Source organism: Bos taurus, chromosome 3 (assembly GCF_002263795.3).
Source record: "Bos taurus isolate L1 Dominette 01449 registration number 42190680 breed Hereford chromosome 3, ARS-UCD2.0, whole genome shotgun sequence".
Classification (NCBI taxonomy): Eukaryota; Metazoa; Chordata; class Mammalia; order Artiodactyla; family Bovidae; genus Bos; species Bos taurus.
In genome coordinates this window covers 34,168,782-34,189,818 of record NC_037330.1, presented here as the reverse complement: position 1 = coordinate 34,189,818, position 21,037 = coordinate 34,168,782, and the positions used below count along the sequence as shown (strand labels likewise).

Sequence of the window (21,037 nt, the reverse complement as noted above, 5' to 3'; positions counted from 1 at the left end):
CTTCCGCCGCGCCTGCGCAGGAAGGGCGGATCAGTGCGCGGGTGCAGTGCGGCGGTCATAGGCTGACTGCTGTGGGACGAACCTCACTTCCCTTAGTGTTGACCCGGGAGAAGGAACGATGGTGCTGGATCTGGATTTGTTTCGGGTGGATAAAGGGGGGGACCCAGCACTCATCCGAGAGTCGCAGGAGAAGCGCTTCAAGGACCCGGGACTGGTGGACCAGCTGGTGAAGGCAGACAGCGAGTGGCGACGATGTAAGTACCGGGACGCGCGGAGTATCCCCGGACCCTATCCCCAACTTCATCTCTCGGATCTCCTGAACTTCCACCCTTCGTTAAGACTCCCTCCCAGGTTGCGATGGCTCCGAAGCGCTCTCTGTGCCCCTCAAAACGCATCAGGCATCCGGAAGTCAGATTATCCCCCTTTCCCCCTCCGCCGGGGCTGTGCGCTTCCCTTCCCGGCGGGCTGAGTGCTGATCGCTACTTCTGAGTCTAGGAAAAGAGCGTGGCGCAGGCGCATCAAGAGCTGTCAAAAGTCTTCCGGCTGCAAGGGTAGCCAGAGGAAAGCCTGGGCGGGGGGGAAGGTTTGGAGAGTTCCCCTTTCCGAACACTTGTCTTTGGTCGCCTTCTGTCTATTTCTCATCTTCAGCGAGGTCATAGTGATCTCTTTCTCTCTTGATAGAATCAAAGGTTTCAACCTGAGTCATATCTACAGCGCAGTAGGTTCACTCCGTCCATATTGGAAGCATTTTGGGACTGAGGAGGCCGCTCCTGGCTAAAAACAGTGAACCCGGAGCCTTGGGGAAGGGCTCCCCCTCTACTGTGGGCAAACCTTTAAGAACCGAGAATAATCTTCCTTGGTAGATCAGACATGGGCATAGGGGTGTGGTGAAGCAAGGAAACGCTTGTAATTATTGAGGCTGTTTAGTTGTGATTTGTGGAAGTTTTCCGGGAAAGACATTGGTAGAGTTGGGCTAGAACCTGGCAGTGGACCGGGCATCCTTCATGATGCTAAATAAAACCGTATAACCCTCTGCCTATCAATCTGCCTAGACTAGCCGGAGTAGTCACCAATTGGCCGGATACTGTCAAACACGTGATTTATTCTGTCTGATGCAATAGGTTTGCAACCAGCTAGAGAGCCAGGTTTATGACAGCTCACTGCATAGGCGGTCGCTGTCCAAAAATATGGTGGATTTCTGTTAGGAAAGTTGATTTTCGTACATTTTAGTGTCACCCGTGTAGGGAAGGAGTTGAAGGAAGAGTTGGTAATATGAGGGTATTGGTTACCAGGAGAATATTAGTTTAGCTCAGGTATTCTGCTGATTCTGGTGGTTAGTTTGACTGTGAAATCCCACCACCTGAATCCATATGTGAAGTTTTGAGTTGCAATTGAATTAAATGGGAGGGGGGAAAAAACTAGTTTGGACACTGTTTACTGAGTCAGATGTCAGAAGTATCAGATTTTATATCAGTCTAGCCATTGTAGCTCAGACCGTAAAGAATCTGCCTGTAATGCAGGAGACCCAAGTTGGATCCCTGGAGAAGGGAATGGCAACCCACTCCAGTATTCTTGCCTGGAGAATCCCATGGACAGAGAACCCTGGCAGGCTACAGTCCATAGGGTCGCAAAGAGTTGGACGTGACTGAGCGACTAACACTACCACTAGCCATTGTCCAGTTGCTGAGTGACTTCAAATGTGTTACCTAATCTCTTGGGTATAATGTACAGGTCTTTAGGAAGTTCTGTCTTGTACCTGAGGAGTGGGTATGTGGTGAGGGGATGGATTCTTCAGGGACAAGGTTGTGTTTTGATCATCTGTGTGTCAGTACCCAGGATGTACGTAGACATAAGTGTGTGCTAAGTCGCTTCTGTTGTGTCTGACCCTTTGGAACTCCATGAACTGTAGCCCGCCAGGCTCCTCTGTCCATGGGATTCTCCAGGCAAGAATCCTGGAGTGAGTTGCCACACCCTTCTCTGGAAGATCTTCCTGACCCAGGGATCCAACTGGGGTCTCTTGTGTCTCCCGCATCGGCAGGCAAGTTCTTTACCACTAGTGTCACTTGGGAAGCCCCTGCATATACATGTAAGATATACATATACAGATGTGTACATATAATCATAATCCCAGTACCCCTCACTGTACCTGGTCCTTAGTAAGGACTTGACAAAGGTTTGTTGAAGTCTGTGTTCAGGGCACTTATCCCTATGAAAAGTGGTTCACGTAGTTTATTTTCTACATATCTATTGATTTGATTCTTTTCTATTTGACATCCCTAACCAATAGTCTCTATAGCTAAGGGGAGTTAATGATTTTTCCCATTTCTGGTTGCTTGAGGTGGACATTGAGGGATCTTGTTTCAAGATTCTTTTACATCTGAACCTCTGATCAGAAATTAGGGTTCTTCTATCATTAACTGCAACAAGGAGCTGCAACCCAGAGCCACATGAAGAACTCAGATCATGTTCCCTGACTGAGGACACAGCAAGCTTCATAAGGCCCTCCATTACAACTATACGTATATGTCTGCCTGTAGACCTCCGAGGTCGAGGGCTCTGTGTAGAATATAAAGCTGCTATGACTTGGAGTCAGAGCACCATATTGGAGTTTACTACATCTCTTCTAACTTCAAGGATTTGAACTGTGATTTCTGCTTTTATTTCAGAGTAATATAATGAGGACACATTTGAGCATATAATAGGCATTTGTCTCGACTACTTTCAAAGTCACTAAATTTCCATGTATCTTGAAATCATCTGCCACTAACTGCAGGAATTATCAGTTGAAGTTGTTATTTCTCCTCAACCCTATTGCACTGCCTTAAACCAGGCCCTTACACTGGAGTAACTTTGTGTTTCCCTTTCACCCCAGTCTCAGTTTGTTCAGGCCCACACCTGGGACATGTGATCCATATACGATATTTCTGTTGTAGCATTTATGTTATTTTTTATATACAGCCTTTTAAGACTAGGAATGGAATTGCTAGGTCGTAGGGTAGGCAGTCTACAATCTTGCCCTTGATACTGGAAGTCCTTTGAATTTTAGCCATTCCGGTGGATATATAATGGTATTTTGTGGTTTTAATTTACATTTTCTTGATAACTAAAAATATTGAGCACCTTTTCATATAGTACATGTTAGCATTTGGACAGCTTGTTTTGGGAGGTATCTGTTCAAGCCAGTTGACTAGTTTTTATTTGAGTGTCTTTACTGTGTAGGAATTCTTTATTCTGTATACAAGATCTTGTAGATTACATACAATGCAGATATTGTCTCCCAATCTATGACTTGTCTGTTCACTTTCTTTTAATGAATAGAAATTCTTGATTTTAATAATGTCTAATTTATTGATTTTTTTCTTTTATAATTTGTGCTGCTTATGCTCTGTTTAGGAAATCTTTCCATATCCCAAAGTACTAAAAAGATTTTCCTTTTTTTTTTTTTTCCTAGAAGTTTTATCACTTTACATTTCACATTTAGGTAGATTTATCTCATTGATTTTGGTATATAATGTGAGATAGGGATCAAAGCTCATTTTTTTATGTGGAAATCTAATTGCTCATGATAAAATGCAGCTGGGTAGGAAAAGAAGGGCACTTCCTTAATCTGATACTAGATATTTATCAAAAATCCATAACTAACATTATTCTTAATTATGAAGTATTGAATACTTTACTCCTGAGGTGGGAAACAAGATGAGGATGTCTGTTGCCCTCACTTTTCATCAACATCATGTTAGAGGTTCTGAACAGTATGAAATAAGGCAAGAAAAAGAAAGAAAAGATTGGAATAGAAGTAAAACTGCCATCTGTCCTTATTTGTGGATGACTTGCTTGTATATGCAAAACTTGAACTACTAATATTAAATAAATTTAGCAAGATCACTGTATACAATATATAGAATGAATAATGCTGTTTATATATACAGGGAACAATTAAAAAGCATCTGATACCTACAAGTATATTTAATTAATGACATTCAAGATCCCTACACTGAAAACTATAGAACATTTCTAGGAGAGATTAAAGATAATGAAGGAACATGCTATATTCATTGATTGAAACATTCTGCATTGTTACTGTTTTTTAATTGTCATATTTACCTTTTATTTCCCAGCATCTCGTACAGTGTTTTCTTTTATATTCCCAACACTTAGCACAGGGCCTTGCCAATAAGTGGGATTAAATCATTAAAAAAAAACTGTAAGTAGATATAGATTTACAGAAAGTTACAAAAATAGTTGAAGAAATCCTTCACCATTTGCCCCATTGTTAACATCTAATGTAACTGACACAATATCAAAACCGGGAACTTGACACTGCTACCATCCATAGACCTTATTCAGATTTCACCAGTTTTACATGTACTTGTTTGTGTGTGCCTGTAGTTCTGTGTGAATTTATTGTATGTGTAGATCTGTATAACCACTGACACACTCAAGATACACAACTGTTCCATCATCACAGAGATGCCTTTTGCTAGCATCCCTCTGTATTCCATTCCCTTCCCCTGCCCTGTCTAACCCCTGACAACCCTTAATCTGTTCTCCATCTCTGTAATCAGTGTGAATAAGTGGATGAGAAAATAGTTATATAGTTTGTACTGAAGTTAAGTTTAAATTTAGTTTAGGTCAAGTTTGGCACAACTTTAAAAGAATAGCCATGTCTAGGTACTGTCTCATCTCTGTTGTTCAGTCACTCAGTCATATCCGACTCTTTGCAACCCATGGACTGCAGCACACCAGGCTTCCCTGTCCTTCACCATCTCCCGGAGCTTGCTCAAATTCATGTCCATCGAATCAGAGATGCCATTCAACCACTGCATCCTCTGTCGTCCCCTTCTCCTCTCGCCTTCAGTCTTTCCCATCATCAAGGTCTTTTCTAATGAGTCAGCTCTTCGCATCAGGTGGCCAAAGTGTTGGAGCTTCAATTTCAGCATCAGTCCTTCTAATGAATATTCAGAATTGATTTCCTTTAGGATTGACTGGTGTGATCTTCTTGTAGTCCAAGGGACTCTATAAAGAGTCTTCTCCAACACAGTTCAGAAGCATCAATTCTTCAGCATTCAGCCTTGTTTATGGTCCAGCTTTCACATCCATACACGACTACTGGAAAAACCATAGCTTTGACTATATGGACCTTTGTCAGCAAAGTAATGTCTCTGCTTTTTAATATACTGTCTAGGTTGATTATAGCTTTTCTTCCAAGGGGCAGGTGTCTTTTAACTTCGTGGCTGCAGTCACCATCTGAGGTGATTTTGAAGCCCAAGAAAATAGTCTGTCACTGTTTCCATTGTTTCCCCATCTATTTGCCATGAAGTGTAGGACCAGATACCATGATCTTTGTTTTTTGAATGTTGAGTTTTAAGCCAGCTTTTTCATTCTCCTCTTTCACTTTCATCAAGAGGCTCTTTAGTTCCTCTTTACTTTCTGCCATAAGGGTGGTGTCATCTGCCTGTCTGAGGTTATTGATATTTCTCCTGGCAATCTTGATTCCAGCTTGTGCTTCATCCAGCCTGGCGTTTCACATGATATACTCTGCATATAAGTTAGATAAGCAGGATGACAATATACAGCCTTGATGTACTTCTTTCCCAATTTGGAACCAGTCCATTGTTCCATGTCTGGTTCTAACTGTGGCTTCTTGACCTGCACACAGGTTCCTCAGGAGGCAGATAAGGTGGTCTGGTATTCCCATCTCTTTAAGAATTTTCCAGTTTGTTGTGATTCACAGAGTCAAAGGCTTTGGCGTAGTCAGTAAAGCAGAAGTAGATGTTTTTCTGGAACTCTCTTGCTTTTTTGATGATCCAGCAGTTGCTGGTAATTTGATCTCTAGTTCTTCTGCCTTTTCTAAATCCAGCTTGACCATCTGGGAGCTCTTGGTTCACATACTGTTGCAGCCTGGCTTGGAGAATTTTGAGTTTTACTTTGTTAGCATGTGAGATGAGTACAATTGTGCAATAGTTTGAATGTTCTTTGGTATTGCCCTTCTTTGGGATTGGAATGAAAACTGATCTTTTCCAGTCCTGTGGGCACTGCTAAGTTTTCCATATTTGCTGGCATATTGAATGCAGCACTTTAGCAGCAGCATCTTTTAGGATTTGAAATAGCTCAGCTGGAATTCCATCACCATCACTTTGTTCATAATGATATATACTATGTTATACTACGTAGTGATGTATACTACTAAGGCCCACTTGACTTTGCACTCCAACATATCTGGCTCTAGGTGAGTGATCACACCATCGTGATTATCTGGGTCATGAAGATCTTTTTTTGTATAGTTCTTCTGTGTATTCGTTCCATCTCTTCTGCTTCTGTTAGGTCCATACCCTTTCTGTCCTTTATTGAGCCCATCTTTGCAAGAAATGTTCCCTTGATATCTCTAGTTTTCATCTCTAGTCTTTCCCATTCTGTTGTTTTCCTCTATTTCTTTGCATTGTTCACTTAGGAAGGCTTTCTTATCTCTTCCTTGCTGTTGTCAGAACTCTGCATTCAGATGGATATATCTTTCCTTTTCTCCTTTCCCTTTCACTTCTCTTCTTATCTCAGCTATTTGTAAGGCTGTCTCAATCAGCCATTTTGCCTTTTTTGCATTTCTTTTTCTTCGGGATGATCTTGATCATTGCCTCCTATACAATGTCACAAACCTCCGTCCATAGTTCTTCAGGCACTCTATCAGATCTAATCCCTTGAATCTATTTGTCACTTTCTCTGTGTAATCATAAGGGGTTTGATTTAGGTCATACCTGAATGGTCTAGTGGTTTTCCCTACTGTCTTCAATTTAAGTCTGAATTTGGCAATAAGGAGTTCATGATCTCATCTCTGGTCATCATTTTACCTGTCCAAAGCTAAAGGACATATTGTTGCTAAAACTTAGATTCAGGAGGTCCAACTTCTGCTAATCAGAGTTAGACTGATGAATTGCAATACCATGATGTTAATGTGGGCCAGACTACCTATGCAGGCTGATTAATGCACAAAAGAAAACAAAATGTAAGAAATTGAATTCTTCTCAAGGCTGCCAGATGAGCATTGCATCAAAGCAAAGGAAGTTAACCATTTCTGGCATAGAGATGTAGCATCCAAGTTCTTGGGAATAGAAGCTTGACTGCCTTTTTTCTAGATCCTGGTGCATACCACATAGTTTTCCTTAAATGAATTTAAGATAATTGAACAGGTTATAGTTACATAAGTAATTTTCAGGTTTCTCAGATTTGTTACTTTATTTACAGTGGTATCATTCAAGTTATGATACTTTTTAATTTTAGTCCCAGAATGGCCTTTTCATGGTCACCAAATGCTGGGGAATCCTATTGTAATCACCAATATAAGCTGTCTACATTTGGGGCTAAAGCTCTCAGATTTCACAGCTTCACGAGGCACATCATTTAGTTCTGCCTGCAGTTCGGCCTTGGGCTGAGATCAGTCCAAAGGAACCATGATTACGAATGAGGTATGTTAATTATGTGCCTGTCTTTGGTACATTCTTGGGTTCTTTATTCTTCAGGCAGATTTCGGGCAGACAACTTGAACAAGCTGAAGAACCTATGCAGCAAGACAATTGGAGAGAAAATGAAGGTAAGAGAACCCAGTAAGTGACTGGAGAGCTTGAGCAGAGGTATTTAATCTTATTCTTAGTTAATACATAATTTCTAGCTTAGTGTTTAATTCTATGTGCTACTGGATTTCTTACCAAAGAGGGAAAGTTATTTTAAAAAGAAAGGGAGGAAGGCAGGAAGGGAACTAAGAGGCATTTTCAAGAATCAGTGACTCCATCTGCTGTCTGCAAATATGTTTTAGTCCGTTCTGGCTGCTGTAACAGAGTTCCACAGACTGGATGGCTTATAAACAACAGAAATTTATTTCTTAAAGTTCTGGGGGCTGGAAATCCAAGATTAAGGCACCAGCAGATTGGCGAGAGCTCACTTCCGGGTTCATTGACAGTCTTCTTGCCGTGTCCTCATGGCAGAAGGAGCAATGGAGCTCTCTGGATTCTCTTTCATAAAGGCACTGATCCCATGATGTAATCACCTCTGAAGGACCCCACTTCCAAATACCGTCACATTAGGGATTGGGTTTCAACATGTGAATTTTGGAGGACACAGATATTCAGTCTGTTGTAAAACAAGATTCTTGCCACACAAGTCATTCATTGTCTCTTCTGTTCTTAATAATGTGAATTCCACCAATAATCCCTTCCAGTGATTTCTTGAGCTCAACCTACAGTGCCAGAAAGGTTTTCCTGTGGTAGATTTCAGAGTCTTTATCCCAGTGTCATCATACTCTTTAATTAAAAGAACACACTGATACTGAGTCCAAATCCTAGATTTTGATTTATGTGACTTCAGGCACGTTAACTTCTGAGCCTCAGTGTTCTTGTGTGTGAAATGGCAATTCTAACACTAACCTTTAGAATACAATTGTGAGAACTAAAACTTCTTAATACAGAAAACCTGGCACAATGCCTAGACCATGGTAGTTATTTAGCAATTGAGAGTAGCAATGGTTGGCAAGTAGTTACTGGCCTTTATCCAAGAAAAATTCTTCCTGTCCTGAAGAATGTTAAATTTCAGCTCAACTTTGTTTTGGCAACCAGATCGGTTCATATTTTTAATCTTTCTTCAAAAATATCGTTAGCTCTTTAATCATTTTTCATAAAACATGTTAAATGTAAGCCATAATCTGTCCTGTTTTTAAGTTGTAAACCTCTAAAATAAACCAAAAAATTATGCAATTTAGGAACCTGAACCAAGAAAGATGATAACAAAAAGATTCCCTGGGAATCCGACACCTTATCCTTCATGATATTCTGCAGCCTTCTCTTTAACACTGTTTTGTTACACTTTCAAGCGTGTGACAGGCTATAGAAATTGACATGGATGATGATGGTACAGTTTTCTTCCTCTGGTGAAACCCTTGACACTAAATCAGTTGCATGTCAGGGACACCAAACTAATGTTAATTTTCGTATATACTTCTGCCTGAATGTTTTTGGGGGCATATATACAGATAGTGCCAACCAAGTATTTTTCTTAGCAAGAAGATGGGAGTATTTTCATTTGCATTAACATTCTTAGATCCCTAGCTGCTGGTCCTACAAGGAGTGTTCTCTCTCGCTGTCCATTGAAACAATACTCGAGGTGCTTTAATTTGTATAGCACCTGAAAGCAGTCAGAATCCTTTCACATACATCTCATTTTGGTTTTGATCTTTGCTGTAAACCTAGAGTATAGGTAGTACATTTGTTAGCCCTATTGAAAGGGTAGGAAATACCTAAGATAGGTATTGGCTTAGGAAATACAGGAGCGTGTCTAAAATCATGCCATAAGTTAGTTGCAGAGCCAGAACTTGAACTCAGAACTTGAATTTGCTCCCCTGAGGGATTATCAGAGAGCAAGAGGGCCTCAGCTATCTTAGCTACCAAGTGGAACATCTTGAACATCTTGAGGTTTAGGCCATTTTTTCCCTACCTTGGTGGTCTATGCTTGTCCTTATCAAGACTCATATTCTGATACTGTCAGACTTTTCAAAATTTAAAGATGATTTTTCTTGAATCACTGAAGGGTGTGAGTTGGGTTTTGATTGAATCCTGACTTCTCACTTTGGTGTATGGAATGTCTAATGAAAGTGAAAAGTGAAAACTGCTCAGTTCAGTTCAGTTGCTCTGTTGTGTCTGACTCTTTGCGACCCCATGGACACCATGCTTCCCTGTCCATCACCAACTCCTGGAGCCTACTCAAACCATAGCCCATCAGGCTCCTCTGTCCATGTAATTCTCCAGGCAAGAATGGGTTGCCATTCCCTTTTCCAGGGGATATTTCTGACCCAGGAATCAAACCTGGGTCTCCTGTATTCTTTACTGTCTGAGCCACCACAGAAGCCTAAATCTTTAGAAAAACATGATTTCTGTATATCGTTTTTACTTACAAAGCAGACCCTAATTCTTCTCAACTTATTTTTACATGTGTGTTCCTGAGGTCTTACAGGTCTTGTTATAATGGGCTTTGATAATATTCTTTATCTCCGTTTAATTTAGGAAGAATTTGACTCTTCGAATTATCTTCTCCTTAGCTCTGGGTAAAGTTTAAAAATGATGATTTGATAGAATATTGTGAAGAAGGGTGAGGAGAGAAATCAGAAGGGAAAAATATCTAGTACACCCTTGCCGTTTTGCTAAGGCACACTGATTGCTCTAAACTTAGTTTTGAATTCTGTGGCTTTTTTCCTCAAAAACCGTGTTGCTTTGACTTCCTGATACTTCATCATCCCATCCATTTTTATCCTGAGCCTCAGGCCTAAGGGCTGGGTTTGTTCTCTGCAGGTAGACGGGGATTCACAAATTGATACAGAGGCATCTGCCCACCACTGGCTCCTGACCAGCACACTGAGCATTTTCACATGATCGTGGGACCGTAACACTCTGTGTCCATGTCAGACATTTTCTTCTCGAGTTCCTGATACTGTCAACACTCTGACCCTGATAGGTTAAACCATCTGTCCAGGATCAGAAAGCTAGGAAGTGGCAGGATGAGGACTTGAAATCTTGACTTCTTCTAATTTACTGATGTCTCTCCCATCTGTTGCCTCTTTTAGAGACTCTAGGTTATGTAGAATTCTGTGATTAGTTTATATGATGCATTAGTGTGGTGTGCACTTATAAAACTATGTCAGAAATGTTCTAATTAATTTTTTTCCTTTCCCGTAGAAAAAAGAGCCAGTGGGAAATGATGAGTCCATTCCAGAAGATGTATTAAATCTCGATGACCTCACTGCAGACACTTTAACTGTAAGTTATCGTCCTTTCCCGGGCTGGGATTGTGTTCTTTTATCTTAACTTTGTTCCTGGACGAGCAAGTCCTGACACTATGCTTCATCCAGCATTGCTGCATTCTTGAATTTCTGCAGCTGGGATGTAGCCTCATCTACCTTGTTAATCTTGATACTTGAGTATTAGAGATGAGACAGGTGGAGTGGAAAAGTCAAGATTAGGAAGACAAAAGAGTAGAAAGAGAAGAAAACAGGAGCTGAATTATGTTTGATCTATATAACTCCATTTCCACAGAGTCAGGAATTTTTCAATTTATTGTAATTCAGTATATATTCACTACACTGGGCCTAAAGCAGTACTTTTCAAGTTTTTAATCACTGAACACAAAACCTGCAACACAGAAGCGTGACAAGAGCAAACACAAAAAAGCAAAGTCGCTGTACTTAAAGGGCTCACTTGGGGGTGCTATTCCTGACCTGCCCTACCTGCTAAGGGTCTCCCCAAGAAATCAGAGTACACTTTGAGCCCCCTGCAATAAGGACTACAAAATAAGTTTAAGAGAAGTTCTCTTATACACAATGGAGTATTACTCAGCCATTAAAAAGAATACATTTGAATCAGTTCTAATGAGGTGGATGAAACTGGAACCTATTATACAGAGTGAAGTAAGCCAGAAAGAAAAACACCAATACAGTATACTAACGCATATATATGGAATTTAGAAAGATGGTAACAATAACCCTGTGTACGAGACAGCAAAAGAGACACTGATGTATAGATCAGTCTTTTGGACTCTGTGGGAGAGGGAGAGGGTGGGGAGATTTGGGAGAATGGCATTGAAACATGTATAATATCATGTATGAAACGAGTCGCCAGTCCAGGTTCGATGCACGATACTGGATGCTTGGGGCTGGTGCACTGGGATGACCCAGAGGGAGGGTATAGGGAGGGAGGAGGGAGGAGGGTTCAGGATGGGGAGCACGGGTATACCTGTGGCGGATTCATTTCAATGTTTGGCAAAACTAATACAATATTGTAAAGTTTAAAAATAAAATAAAATTAAAAAAAAAAAGAATACGCTCAAAAAAAAAAAAGAGAAGTTCTCTTGCTTCTAATAAATTTGCGCTTTTTCTAGAGAGCAATTAAATGTGTAGTATGTTGGTTTAATCAGGACACTGAGAGGTGCGCTCAGAAAATGCATGGCAGCTCCTTGTTGTGTGGCAGAAACTAACACAGCGATATAAAGTAGTCATCCTCCAATTAAAAATAATAAAATTTAAAGAAAGAAAAAGTACAAGTTAAGGGAAAGAGCTGTTAAAGAGTTATGGTATTAACACTCCTGAGATACACGGGAATAAGAGGAGTGGCTGGAATTTATCCATCTCTGCCTTAGGCACCCTGAAAGAAAATGCCAGTGGATTTGTCAGGCAAGACTATATATATCCCTGTGTGAGATGACTCTCAGTTCTTTGAAAGCCTCCAGTGTCAGTTTTGAAAATGCTATCACAGGAGTTGTCACTAGAGCGCAACAGGGTTGAGGCAACAGAATTTGTTGCCTACCTGGTCCTTGACTTACTGTGGCCTGGGGCGGGCTTGGCCTTGTTCACCTACAGAACCTGAAAGTCTCACAGATCAAAAAAGTCCGCCTCCTCGTCGACGAAGCCATCCTGAAGTGTGACGCCGAGCGGATAAAACTGGAAGCTGAGCGGTTTGAGAGCCTTCGGGAGATCGGGAACCTCCTGCACCCGTCGGTGCCCATCAGCGATGACGAGGTAGGTGGCAGCGCCACCGATAGCGGCTGCCCTGTGTCACCCCTCTCCGCTGGGAAAGGGGGCGGGGTGGGAGGGGGACAGTGAAAGCTGGCACTCTCGGTCTAAGAAAAGCAGGCTCTTTGTGTGTTTGCCCTGCCCACCAATTGAGAACTGTGAAAGAGTCAGATCCCCGCCTGATTGGGAAATAGCAGAGACAGCAGGTAGGTGGAGACTCCTGGCACAGAAACCTCTCCCATATCAGGCTGCTGTCCCATCCACTGCTTGTTGCCCCTGGTAGCAGCTCGCCTTGTGGGAGGGATCTGCAGAATCAACCTCACCCCTCACCCACACCCTGCTGGGAAGCCGCAGGTTGAAGGGAAATCTGCATGATAAAAGTTTCCTGCTGAGTGGGAGCTTCCCCAGCACAAAGCAGCTCAGAGCCTAGCCTTTGTTCCCTGACACCCCAGCCATGGCAGGGCCCATCTGTGCCTCTTTCATTCATTCCCTGGAGAACTGAACATTAAACTCATTGAGGGCTGGGGTGGCAGACTCTGGAGGTCAGAGCCCCGAGCCCGCCCTCATGTGGCCCCAGGACCAAGGAGAGCCTGGAAAAAAAGAACTCTACATTCTCCTCTGTACCCCAGGCAATGAGGATTGTCCAGGAGAGGGTTTTCCCTATATAGGATTTTCCAGGATTCATTTGAAAGGGTTAAAAAAAAGAGAGAATACTACAGATCTTTTGGAAAACCATGATTTCAGTTCCATGGCTAGAATTGCTTCTAGGAATTTATAAATTATTATTTTTCTGTTGAAGGCAAATTCTGTAGCGAATTCCCTTCTCTAGTCCCTGTACACAGGGCCAAAACCTAGTGTTTGAGTTAAGCAGAGACATCACAGAGCCCTGGGTTGTTCTTGGAGATTAGGGTTTGGAAAAATGGAGGCTGTAGACTTAAGAGCTCACGCATCTCTCTGTCCTGGTCTTGCTTCCTTAGGATGCCGACAACAAAGTAGAGAGGATTTGGGGTGATTGTACAGTCAGGAAGAAGTACTCTCACGTGGACCTGGTGGTGATGGTAGATGGCTTTGAAGGCGAAAAGGGGGCCGTGGTGGCTGGGAGTCGAGGGTACTTCCTGAAGGTAAGAGTGAGAGGTTGGTTATAAAGGTTGGTTATAACCAGTGGGGTCAGTTACAAGGAAAGAACTGCAAAAAAGAAGTGCAGAAAACGTAACACACTTAAAGAGGCCAAATATCTGCCTTTCTATCACAAAGTTACTGGCAATTAGATGCAATTCTCTTTCTAAAGCAGGAGTGTGCTTATCAGGATTCCCTGGAACAAAAGCCACTAAGTGATCCTCCATAATGAATATATGTTTTGTTGACTGAATTAGAACAGTCTCTGCCTTTAAGGAGCTCCGTGTAATTGGACAGTCAGACAAGGAGCATAAGTGCTGTGCCCAGGGTGCTGTGGGAATGGATGGGCAGAGGCAGCAAACCCAGATCAGCTGGGACAGAGGGAAGACGCCTTCAGGAAAGCCTTCCAAAAAGGACATGGTAAAGTCATTTTGAAAACACTGTCCATATAGGTTTGTTGCGCATTTACAAATAAGTCCAGTGTTTTAAGACTTCGCACAAGGAAACTCTCCCATGTACCTTGGGTGTATCATCCTTTTCCTTTGATTTGTATCTTAGAGGGAATGCTTTTCAGATGATACGCTGAGCTCTGGTGTTAAGAAAGAGTCTCTAGAGTCAGTGGATCTGCAGTCTTTGAGGCCTCCTGTGTGCCCCCAGTTGCCTCTGGGTGTAAACACTAGCAGATGGATGTGATGGTGGCAGAACCCAGTCACTCGGTGCTGTGTCTCTGCTCCCTCAGGGGGTCCTGGTGTTCCTGGAACAAGCACTCATCCAGTTTGCCCTTCGGACCTTGGCAAGTCGGGGCTACACTCCCATTTATACCCCCTTCTTCATGAGGAAGGAGGTCATGCAGGAAGTGGCACAGCTCAGCCAGTTTGATGAAGAACTTTATAAGGTGAGTAGCCTATGGCAGTGTAGCAGAATCTCCTTAAGGTAAGAAGTTTAATTTCGAAGATACCGCACTGCTCTCCAGCAAGACTTCCTTAGAGGACAGAAATGTTATATATAGCGGCTGTTGAGCACTTTGGTGGCTAGTGCAACTGAGGAAGTAAAATTTTAATCTTAATGTAAATGACCACGTGTGACTAGGGGCTACCATTTGGACAGTCCAAATGTAAAGCCTACTTTTTTTTTCCCTACATGGTTTATGTGATGCACTGAAATTGATCTTTAGCACCTTGAGCTTAGAAAAGAAGCTCATAGATTATTATTAAGCTTGGACGTCAGGAACTTGCTAAAGTTGCTGATCTACCCACTCCTGACCCCAGACAGGAAGCTTCCACGGGGGAGATATACTTTCCTTTGGATGGATGTAGCTTCCCGTTTATGGCACTTTCTCAACCATGAGGTATCTCAGGGTGAGCCAGAGGATTTGAGTTGAGGTACAGAAGGTCATTCTGAATCAGTCAGCTTTAACATCCGCCATCGCTCCCATCTGTGCCAGAATTTCTGGTGTCTCTACTAATGGCTACCCGTCACAGCTGAGGTCACTGCTCACTTGTCCCTCTCCTTCAGCACCGTTCCATCAGGGGTGGAGGGCTGGGAGAGGGACTGTGTTCCTATTGGCTATTTCCTTCTTAAATCCATGTAGGAAGTAGTTAGACAAATGCTCCTGGCCTCATCTGACTTATCTATTGAGAGAGAGAAGTTTACTACTCAGAACCTTCTTCCCACTAGGTCCTGTTGTTGAGTTCAGAGTTATGTTTTCTTTCAAGATGCCATGGGAAACAAAATGCTCTCTCCAAACATTAACACAACCTTCGGGCCCTCTTCTTCTTCCTTTTAATGAGAGGAACATGTGTATTATCAGATGGGACCTCTTTTTATCTTTTCTCTCTTTTTTTTTTTTCTCCCATCTCAACCCCCAAGATTGAATGAGTGATCACTGACAGAACTTTAGAAGTAGATGCCCTGCAGGTAACACCAGGGAGAAGCTTATATGAAGGATTACGAGAAATATTACATAGCAGGTGCTCCCTGTGTTCCCTGCATTCTCTGTCTGTTATCCGGATGCTTCTTGGATCCATAGGCAAGGAGAATCACAGATCTCCATATAGAGGAATTTGGGCTGGCACTTCTTAGCTCATAACCTCAGTTCATTAATTCTCTAGAGCAGTGCTGTCCAACAGAACTCTCTGTAGTAGTAGAAATGTTCTCTGTTTCTGTCTTATCCAGTGTGGGAGCCACCAGCCACAAGTGGCTCTTGAACACTTGAAATGGGGTTCGTGCAAACCCAGGAATTAATTTTTAATTTAAATAGCCGTATGTGGCTACTGGCTGTACCATATTAGACCACAAGCCGCATTGTTTTTCTGTTGCCTGTGAACAGCCTCACACGGGGTTAAGTCCCCGCTTCTGTTGCCTGTGAACAGCCTCACACGGGGTTAAGTCCCCGCTGTTAGTTAGCAAGGTCGTTTCCCAGATTTCCAAACGCTGGCCCAGGAGAAGTTTGCTGTCCTCTTTTTTTTTTTTTTTAATTTTAATTAAATACCACATGACAAAATTTGTAAGTGGTGGTGGGAAATCGTCTTCTTTCCCATTACCTCATACGGTTGTCATTTTTAATATTCTTTTAGTGCCTTTTTTCATACATATATTTTCTCATACTTCAAATCACACCGTATAGATTGTCTTTTCACTTCACATTGTATCAGAAGCGTTTTTCAGTGTAACTGCATGGTCTTCATAACCATCACTTCTTAATGGTTACATAATATTACATGGCATGGATATAGGCTGCCCAACTCTTCCCCTGTTGAATATTTAGGGGGCTTCTGGGCTTCCCTGGTGGTTCAGTGGTAAAGAACCCTCCTGCCAACACAGGGAACAAGGGTTCAATCCTTGAGTTGGAAAGATCCCCTGGAGTAGGAAATGCGTATTTATAGGGCTTCCTTTTTTTGCTATCAGTAAGTTACAGTGAACTTTGTTCTGTATAGCTTTTTTTTCTCTTTTGCATTACTTTCTTCAGCTAAGTACCAGAGTGATTCTTCAAGGATTATAACCCTAGATTAACCCACAAGTATCAAAAGAGCAGAGACTATCTCCTTTTGCCCAGCACTGGCAAAAAGAATTTGGCTTTTACTAAATGCCTCACAAACATTTGTCAAGTGGATTAATTCATATTGCTACCAGCTCAGGTTTTATTGCATACCTGCCGTCATTGGCCATTATATATCATTTATAAGTGTTTCATTTATTAGGTAAAGCAAAAACAGTATCACAGGGAATTCCCTGGTGGTCCATTGATTAGGGCTCCATGCTTCCACTGCAGGGGAGCATGGGTATGATCCCTGGTTGGGGAACTGAGATTTCACATGTCACATGTTACACCCAAGAGAAGAACATAGTATCAGAATATTTTTTCTTCTTTTTGCATTACTTGATCTCTAGTAGGGACCCCATTTTGGACTGACCTGTTCACTCCCTTATCTTTTTAGCATCTCCTGCTCACTCTCAGGCAGGGATTGAGGAAAATTCATCCTCCCATCACACAGATCTTCTTTGTGGCTTCTTGCTAGAGCTGAGGTTCTCCTCCCTCAGTCTTAACTAGTAAACATTACCCTGCTCCCACAGGTGATTGGCAAAGGCAGTGAAAAGTCTGATGATAACTCCTATGAGGAGAAATATCTGATTGCTACCTCTGAACAACCCATTGCTGCTCTTCACCGGGACGAGTGGCTTCGGCCAGAGGACTTGCCAATCAAGTATGCCGGCCTGTCCACCTGCTTTCGCCAGGAGGTGGGCTCCCATGGGCGTGACACCCGTGGCATCTTTAGAGTCCATCAGTTTGAGAAGGTGAGTAGACAGGTCAGGGCAAGGCACGGGACTCTTCTGTCTGTCTCTCCAGGGTGGTTAGTGGAGAAACAAAATCCGTGTCGTTCAGCCCCATCCCAGCTCCAGTCTTTTCTCTCGTTGCCCCCATCTGTGTTTGTAGGGAAGAGGCTGAGAATCGCACAGTAGAGAGGCTGGAAGACAGACTCAGGAACCAGGCGGCCTGAGTCCAAAGGCACACTCCACCACTTACTGCTGTGTAACCTTGAACTAGCTGCTTAAACTCTCTGTGCTGTATCCTCCTCCGTAAAAGGAGGATAATAGTAGTACCCGCCTCACTGGGCTACTGTGAGGATGAAACCAGTTATCACATGGCAAGTCCTTAGAACAGTACCCAGCACATTTGTGGGGCACTGTCGACTCCGGCAGCCATTCTTGCTGCAGCCCCAGCCAGCCCAGTGCAGCCCCTGTCGCTCGCCGGGGGCCCCAGCCCCGCCTGACTCTCGGTGGGGTAGGAATAGGTCTTTGTTGCAAGGATAGCTCCCACCTCAGCGTTCAGTTTATTCACCCCACCCCATCATCCCTGTCTCCTCGGATCTGTCCTTGCAGATAGAGCAGTTTGTCTACTCCTCGCCACACGACAACAAGTCCTGGGAGATGTTTGAGGAGATGATCGCCACCGCGGAGGAGTTCTACCAGTCTCTGGGGATCCCTTACCACATCGTGAATATCGTCTCAGGTATCCGCCTCCCTCTCCTGCATCCCACAGACACCACCCGGGCCAGTGGGGCTGCCCCACAAAGAAATAGCCCACAATCCAGTTAATTGCCCATGTTAATTAAAATATCACACTCTTCTCCCTTGGGAGCTTTTGGTGATAAGAATATCTGGGCATGATTTTTCTTCTAGGGATAGGATGTGAATTAAAGAACTCTTTGGGCTTGCTAAAGGTTAGCCTTCTGAAATAGCATCCCTCCTTCATGAATTCTAGGGGTTTTTCCTTACAGGTTCTTTGAATCATGCTGCCAGTAAGAAGCTTGACCTGGAGGCCTGGTTTCCAGGCTCGGGGGCCTTCCGTGAGTTAGTCTCCTGTTCTAACTGCACAGACTATCAGGCTCGCCGGCTCCGAATCCGATATGGGCAGACCAAGAAGATGATGGACAAGGTTAGATGGTCCCCGAGGAGGCAGGCGGTGGGGCCTTTTAGCACAGAGTGGAGCCACCTTATTTTGGCCTTTGGGGGACATCATGTCCCAGCGTCATGGGGAAACCTGAGCTACTCACTCTAGGCCAAAGAGGGAATCTGAAAATGACTTTCACTGAATCAGGACTGAGTCCTTCTAGATGGAAACCTGAGTCTAGCTCTGTTCTACAAAATAATTCTAGTTTTTTCTCCTCTTGGTTTTGTTCTCTGTAACTCCGGATAGAGATATCCCCATTTGTCTACACAGAACAGGTGGAGGCAAGGTCTTCCTTCTCGTGCAAGAAGGTCTGGGTTGTAGGCTTATCTTTCCAAACCCAGTTTTCAGGCCTTCATCTTTTCCAGGTCAGGGGCTTGAAAGGGGTTGAAAGAAGGAGGCCATTGGGTAGTCTGTTCCTTCCCTCAGAGGGTCAGCAAGGGCTTGGGTATAACTGCTCCATCTGGGGACCATCTCCTTGCAGGTGGAGTTTGTCCACATGCTCAATGCCACCATGTGTGCCACAACCCGCACCATCTGTGCCATCCTGGAGAACTACCAGACAGAGAAGGGCATCCTCGTGCCTGAGAAATTGAAGGAATTCATGCCGCCAGGTGAGGCTCCCTGCCTTCCTCCTCTTGTGCATCTTCCCGCTCCTGCACCAGGTTTTCTTGATGATTCACAGGCCCCCAAACTCTGCCTTGTCCCCTGGTGCCAGGCACTGCAAGGGGCACGGTTGAAAAGTAGCCAGTACAGGTGTGTTAGTCTGTTTAAATGCAGCTAAAATTCAGGCTGCGCAAAGAAAGGAACAGAGGAAAAGCGTTGCCCACCGTTGTCTCGTGGAACTTTCCCCAGAGGTCCCTGGGCTTTGACCCTTGAGGAATGGCAGGTTATCTGGTTGACGCTTCCCTTTCAGGTCTCCAAGAACTGATCCCCTTTGTGAAGGCTGCGCCCATTGACCAGGAGCCCTCCAAGAAGCAGAAGAAGCAGCATGAGGGCAGCAAGAAGAAAGGGGCAGCGAGAGATGTTGCCCTGGAGAGCCAGCTGCAGAACATGGAGGTCACCGATGCCTGAACATTCCTTTGTCCCCTCCACCAGGCTTCCACTGCCATCAGGTGCAATCTCAGAACCTGCCCAAGGCAGGGAGCCAAGCACGCATGCATCGCCCACCCCACCTGACTGCATTACTCAAAGGGAACCATCTGCCACATACAGTGTGACGTTCTCTTTTCTCATTTGGGCATAGGGTACATCACCAGTGACTGATGAAACCATGTAATAAAGCATCTGTGAGGGAGGCCAGGACTCTTCCTCAGTCTTCTGCCCAGGGCTTGAACCCTGTCTCTGACAGTTCTCCCTGGAACCATATTCACTTCTGCTTGTCCTGCTATATATAAGGTTGTCCATGTAGCAGAGAGCCTTTGAGGAGGTAGGGGAAGGCAGGAATAGCTTTTGTAAAGGCTCAAGGGGAAAGTGAAAGCTTTGAGTCTTAGACACACAGACTTGCAGGGCAAGGGCAAGACCCTCCTTTGTAAATGCTCTACTGCTTTGTTAAAGCAGTTAGGTAGGACCAGCTTAGAGACCTGAGTTGATATAAAAAGCTGCATAGCACATCTGTTCCCTGGGAAGGGCTTCACAGAGAGAGAGGGAGGCGGCGAGACAACACAGTGGATGAGACTATATTTAATCTCAAAAAAGCCCTTAGATTCAACACACATGGAACAGGGAGGGCCTTATTCACAGGTGCCTCTCTCCACTCATCCCCAAATGGGAGACTAACTGCCTGGCAGCTTGTTGCTACAGCTCTAGAGAATCGATAGAGCCCACAGGATGGGGCTAGTGGGAACGACATTGTATTCCTTTCTCTGGAGCTTCCACCATTGGCGTAATGGCCAGTTCACCCTTTCCCTTGGGGAGGATGCTGTTTAGGCTCTTAATTTACCTGCTGCCTTTCATCTGCAATCTACAAACACTTCACTTTAATAACACCTTCTGTTAGTTTAGTGCTTCTCCCCTAGGAGCCTAAAGTACCTCCTGTAGATGATCTCTTTTATCTCTGTGGCAGTCCCAGACAGGAGGGTGGGGACATGATTATATCTCTCCCATCACAGGGAAGACAGTACAAGGTGGGTAGGGGAGATGAGAAAACGGCCTCCTGGAAGCCAGGAGTCCTGACTCCTCAGCAGGGGTTGATGCTTGCTGTGTTTCTTCGGCAGAATGAGAACAGGACTCTGGCCTGCCACGTGGGAGCTTTATTTTATTTTCCCTAGTCCCTAAGCAGCAACTTCCCCGGGCCTGCTGAAGCTTGCTTAGCACCCAGAAAAGAGGCCATGTGCTTGCTTTTCCACTGGGGGCTTGGGCTGAAACTGTGGATCTTGCTGCTGGGAAACCCCATCAAGACTGGGGCACCTGAAAGGGTGACCGCAATGGCCCTC

The 21,037-nt window shown here is 43.9% G+C and overlaps 1 protein-coding gene across 1 annotated transcript; it reads left to right on the top strand.

Moving 5' to 3' along the window:
- Positions 1 to 32: 32 nt before the first annotated feature.
- SARS1 (seryl-tRNA synthetase 1) lies at positions 33 to 19,898 on the top strand. Its single transcript, NM_174175.3, has 11 exons — positions 33 to 254; positions 7,512 to 7,582; positions 10,710 to 10,790; positions 12,386 to 12,544; positions 13,516 to 13,659; positions 14,394 to 14,549; positions 17,228 to 17,449; positions 18,035 to 18,164; positions 18,433 to 18,590; positions 19,087 to 19,216; positions 19,519 to 19,898. The coding sequence occupies exons 1-11, from the start codon at positions 119 to 121 to the stop codon at positions 19,674 to 19,676; spliced, it is 1,545 nt and encodes a 514-aa protein (NP_776600.1). The 5' UTR covers positions 33 to 118; the 3' UTR covers positions 19,677 to 19,898.
- Positions 19,899 to 21,037: the final 1,139 nt, after the last annotated feature.

What these genes read in the sequence shown, in the direction of transcription:
- SARS1 (NM_174175.3), top strand. Translation starts at nt 119, where the DNA reads ATGGTGCTGGATCTGGATTTGTTTCGGGTGGATAAAGGGGGGGACCCA. An exon ending in GTCGAGGGTACTTCCTGAAG is followed by an intron (nt 13,660 to 14,393) that starts GTAAGAGTGAGA and finishes CTGCTCCCTCAG; the next exon opens with GGGGTCCTGGTGTTCCTGGA. An exon ending in GAAGGAATTCATGCCGCCAG is followed by an intron (nt 19,217 to 19,518) that starts GTGAGGCTCCCT and finishes CTTCCCTTTCAG; the next exon opens with GTCTCCAAGAACTGATCCCC.